At 45.6% G+C, this 5,648-nt stretch overlaps 1 protein-coding gene across 1 annotated transcript in view; it reads left to right on the forward strand.

Moving 5' to 3' along the window:
* furinb (furin (paired basic amino acid cleaving enzyme) b) overlaps positions 1-1,785 on the forward strand; it is a 74,527-nt gene extending 72,742 nt beyond the window's left edge. Inside the window, exon 16 of the mRNA XM_034878455.1 lies at positions 503-1,785. Coding sequence (XP_034734346.1) covers positions 503-1,200 — 698 coding nt within the window. The 3' untranslated portion in view covers positions 1,201-1,785. The remainder of the gene's footprint in view (positions 1-502) is intronic.
* The last annotated feature ends 3,863 nt before the right edge of the window (positions 1,786-5,648 follow it).

Consider the following 5,648-nt stretch of genomic DNA (forward strand, 5'->3'; position numbering starts at 1 on the left):
ACACACACACACACACACACACACACACACACACACACACACACACACACACACACACGCACTTTCACTTCTTCAACTGTCCTGTCAAATAAAATGGCCCAAAAAATAATATTAAAAAAAATGAGATTGTGCTTTTTTTCCACATCTTCTACTATTGGAAACTGACATTTTGGAGATTTTGGACTGAAGCCAAAAAGCTATTTCAAGACTTTGGACCACTTGACTATTTATTTACTATTTCCTGAGATTTTAAAGACAAAATAATTAATCAATGAATCAAGAAAATAATCAGCAGATTGATCGTAGCTCTAAACTAAACCCAGTAGTTCTTTCCAGTAAACTTCCAAGGAAAGTGTAAATACATTTTTGGACTTGTGAAGCCACTTCTTGGTGGATGCATGAGACTTAACTTTTGCTCCCCCCCCCCCCCCCCCCCCCCCCCCCCCCCCCCCCCCCCCCCCCCCCCCCCCCCCCCCCCCCCCCCCCCCCCCGGTCCATCCAGAGTGCAGCCCCGGCTTCTCCCTCTTCCTCCAGGGTTGTGTGAAGTTATGTCCGCCCGGCTTCACCTCGGGGCCGCAGCTCCTCAACCTCTCGCTGGAGAACTGGGTGGACCTGTCCTCGGTCCAGGCCTGCCTCCCCTGCAACCCCGCCTGCCTCACCTGCTCAGGCAGCGGGCCTACAGACTGCCTGTCCTGCCCGCCTCACAGCCACCTGGTTCTCACCTCCTGTCTGCACCAGAACCAGGTCCAGCGCAAATCCCCGTTAGCTGGGGAAGTCCAGGGTGAGCGAGCGCAGCCAGAGGGGGGGATCCCAGCAGCAGCAGAGGACCGCGGCGAACCTCCGGGGCTCGGCGTAGCTCCGTCCAGTCAGCTGCCCGTCGTCATGGCCGTGCTCGGCTGTGCCTTCATCCTGGCGGCCTTCGTCGGGGTCTTCCTCTTGCTGCAGATGCGCTCAGGTGGCGCTTTTTGGGGCTGGAGGACCAAACTGCCCTCTGTGTGTTCACAGACAAGGGGGGTGCGGGTGGGCTTTGGTTTTGGCTTTGGCCAAGGACAGGAGAGGAAGGCCCGGGTATGCTACAAGGGGATCCCCACTGTGTGGGGGGACGAGGACGTGATGGGCTACCAGTCTGAATCAGACAGCGAGGAAGTGGACGGTCACGGCGAGAGGACAGCTTTTATCAAGACACAGAGCTCGATCTAGCTGAGCTGCAGAGTGTGCTGTTGTTGTGTCTGACGCCAGGACCCGGGTCTCATCAGCATCTAGACCGGACCGGATGGAGCTGAGACATAAAGGCTCCGAGCGACCACAAAACACACGCCTTACTGTCCCATCGGCACCCATCTAAATGCATTAAAGAGTCAATTGTTAGTTTTTTCATGTATTTATTTGCATTTGTTAATTTATCTAATTTGATGCAATAATTGGATGTCAGAGGTATTCATCATGCATTTGACTCTTTGTCGCCAATTTCAGGCGTTGCATAACTGTTATTGTTGTTACTTTAATGACCTGCTTGACAGATTTTTTCCCAGTTTGTTAAAAGGTTTATTTACAAGAAGAATCAGTCAAAATCAAGGCAGCAGAGACCGAGGACCGAGGTATCCCGGCTTTAGTCCCAAGTATAGGTCAGAAACCCCCAAACCTGAATCCTGCATTTCCCATAATGCAACTCAAAAGCCTCTTACGTTAGAGCCCCTCTGCCCTGTAAATGGCCATATCTTTCAAAAAGCCACACCCCCAGCTTCTGAAAAAAGAAATGTCAGGCCCAATAACCAATCAGAGTTTTCTAAGATTATGACATCATGGTTAATGTTTCCGACTTCTCAAAGCGCCGCGAGAACTACAGAGGAACATTCTACAACCGGCTGAGCTCGATGTGTAAATTGGGTGGAGTGGTGCTCTAAGCCGAACAACACACACCCGGCCATCAGCACAGGCCCACGTCTAATAAATCGCCGTTATATTTTTATCAGACTATGGCAGATTGTGGGCCAGGTGGTGTGATTTAGTTCATTGATGGTGAGAAAACTTTAAATGGAGGATTTCTGCAGTGCACTGGTAGGCTACGGCATAATGAAACATCCCGCTGGGTATTACCACCCGAGCATAGATCAAATGTTTTTGAAAGAAATAAAAAAAAAACACTGCTTGGCTGACCTTTACGATATTTTTCCTGCTGGTTGCTGCTGGTAAGAAATGAGATCATTTTCTCTTCATTTTCCCCACGGAGCATCTATTGATTTTGGGGCTTCTCTCCCAGAACATCTTCATCAGGGTAACGCTCTCCCTTTCTATCGGGAGCGGCCTACGTTGAAAAACAAATGACATGCTTTATTTTTCTTCCACAACGGTGTAGACTACCACACTGCTATGCACGTTGAATCTAAGCCTTTGGATGGAAAGGCCAGAATCGTTACAGTGATCGAGTAAAGAAGAGATCTTGTGTCACATTTTCTATCTTTGTTTTCTAGCCTTTTTTTATTTAACGGACAATGGATGTTAATGTGGAAATCAGTTTCATGCTGGAATAAAAAAAGACCTTGGCTGTTGCATAAGTAGCCTGTTTGCTTCTTAACTGCCAGATTTGAAAACTTTTAGGGTTTTATGCGTTTCAACTCAGCCAGATATCACCGCCACCCGAGAGAGCAGATGGTTCATGCCTTCTTCGTGGCTGTGTACCGTAGTAGTGTGTTCCCTTCACTCCGGGCGTTTAGCCTTGGCAGGGTGCCAGCGTTCTCCCTGCCATCCAGCAGCAGTGCGCGTGCTGCCAAAAACATGTTCACCCTTGTTGTCCTCCCGTCAAAATTGAAAATCAACACTTCTGTTAATGCTTTTTAATCAATGTTTTTACTTTTTCTTACGTTTTTGTCCCTTTTTTTGACATTTATAATTACGTAACACTAATTTATTAACTTCAGTTTTACAGTTGTTTTTGGAATTTATGGTCAACAATCCTCATTTTGGGGAAATTATACCTAATGTTTAAGTTAGAAAAGCAGAAATTGTGAATTTTTTTAAGACTAAAATTAAAGTAGCCTAATATATGTTGATGGATAATCACAGACTGAAAAATTACAAATTTTACTCAATACTATTTCAAAACCACTTCAGTTTCTTTTTTTCCAATGCTATGAAATTGAATAAGACGCCCCAAAATTCATCATTTGTACTTGCCTAATAGCGTTGTGTGGAATCATTCATGTTATTTTGGGTAGTTTAAAAAGAACATTGATATAGGAGAACAGGTGAGTTTGACCCGAGGACAACAGGAGGGTTAAGAAGCTTCTCAAGCTTCATTGTGGTGGCCCTTTAAAGTTTAAATGTATAAAGAGTGAATGGTAGCTGAAGGCAGCTTTGTTCATTAGCAGCTCTTTGTAACGCCATCTACACCAACAGGTAACCGAGCTCATTCATCCCGGGGCCCATAATTAGATCTGCTGGGACAACTGGCTGCACATAACAATGCCCCCCCCCCCGCATGCATCATTATAAATGCAGTATGTGTGAAGACAAATGTGTGTGAATCGGCTCACGTACTTTAAATTATATATATATATATATACACACACACATGCATATACAAACATTGTTTTTACGTATGCCCTTTTAGCCTGTATTAATTAGCCGTCATGTTTTATACAATGCTGCCCACTAACTAGGCTTGGCAACAAGAAATATTAGATTAATTAAAAACAACAACCAATCCAAACCCCGTTGGCTGATTTCACATTCACATAAATTGGACACTGAGGCTCCAGTCGCATTACTCCAGCTGGTCAAACATTATTTGTGTGTTGGTGCTGTCGCTCTGCGATATCGCCGACTGTTGGTTCTGCCTTCCTCTCCACACAGAAAGGTTGGCACCAGCAGAGTAAAATGCAGTGTGTCCCCAGGGTGCCTCCACAGGCACACACACACACACACCAGCTTCCTTTCAGCTTCCACACATGCAGCGATCCCTCTCTGGCCTCAGGCGTCCCTTCCACCACACTTGTTTTCCTCCTCCGGGTCCCTGATCCATTTTTATGAACCGTGACCAAAGAAACATTTATCATATCCACCGCCTGCCCAATGCTGCCACCCTTCCCCTCACCGACATGTACACACGGATGAAAACTCGCTGCTGTTAACTACATGTGATTTAAAGCGTGAGCTTCTACACTCACACTTTGCTCAATGTTGTACAAGTGTAGCACTGGACAGTCTAAAAGTGCGACTTATCTGTCTGACAGCATCTATAGGTACGGACTGTGCTGCTGTACTGGCTCAATGTTGCCCCCTACTGATCCGGGATCAGTCCACCTCTTTGGAACAAAGAACAGCATCAAAATACAGCAGTTTCACCAGTGCATTAAAAGAGAAGTCTAATTAATTTCAGAAATTGAAGCTGTTTAGAAATCTTTGTTTTTTTTTATCTTTATTCAACTCCCATCTCCTCTGTTCTACTGTAGCTTTCTTTTCTTTTAAAGATTATTTTTTGGGCATTTTTTAGGCCTTTAATGACAGGACAGCTGAGGATATGAAAGGGGAGAGTGACATGCAGCAAAGGGCCGCAGGCCGGATTCGAACCCGGGCCGGCTGCGTCGAGGAGTAAACTTCTATACATGGGCACCCGCTCTAAACACTGAGCTATCTGGGTGCCCTGTTCTACTGTAGCTTTAATCCATCATGAATACCAAAAACAGACGAGAGCTTGCCTTCATATATTACCTCTGAACAAACCAAACCAGTGCTACACGGAGATCACATACTAAAAGACAAAATAAAGACATCTATACAGAGACTCAGACACACCAAAACAGCAGAAGAGAAGGTTATGACAAGGTTAGACAACAGGAGAAAGTGCATTTTAAGATGCAGGGAAGTTAAAGCAACAGGAGGAGGAGGGGGGGGGTCTGCAGTGCTCACAGTAGCAGCAGAAAGCGGAATGAATTGAGCTATGGAAGAGCAGACACCAGGCCAGAGTGGAGCAACAAAGCAGCAGACCTCCTGTGGTACAATCCAGACGACAGGTTCAGTGATGGGACCTGGGGGGGGGGGTGCGTTGGCGCAGTACAAAGCGTGACACAGGTGGGCTGCCTGTGGGGTCTCTGGCCATAGCTTTGGACATGGATGACAACATCCTCCACGGCTGCTGTGGAGGCAGACCCGCACCAGACAGAAGGCCTCGGGATAAGAAGCACTGTGGAGCTCAAACGGTTTTATTTTAAAAACTGCAGCTCATTTGAGGAAACTTATTTAGTCTGTGTTGATTATCTGCGTGTATGGTTTAATACGACTTCTTCATAAAGGATCAGTACATCCATATTACAAATATCTCCTCACCTTGGTCATTAACTCCTAAACGGTCTCTTGACAAGGATACAGTTTTGGTTTGATGCGTCGTGGTTTTTAGAAATCCCTCGCCGAGATCTCTACGCTCACACCAAATATCACAATAGTCCCAACGACTGTAGCTGTGTCCCAATTCCATACTATTTAGTCAGATCTATACCCCTTTTTTATAGTTAGTGTACTTTACTGTTTTATACAAACGGGAAATGATTCACTACACATCAACCAAGGCAACCAACACCTGACATTGGAATAATATTGTCTATTACACAAAAAGACAAAGCAAGTGATTTGTTTATTTTTCTGGATCTTTC

Source organism: Etheostoma cragini, chromosome 8 (genome assembly GCF_013103735.1).
Source record: "Etheostoma cragini isolate CJK2018 chromosome 8, CSU_Ecrag_1.0, whole genome shotgun sequence".
Lineage (NCBI taxonomy): Eukaryota > Metazoa > Chordata > Actinopteri > Perciformes > Percidae > Etheostoma > Etheostoma cragini.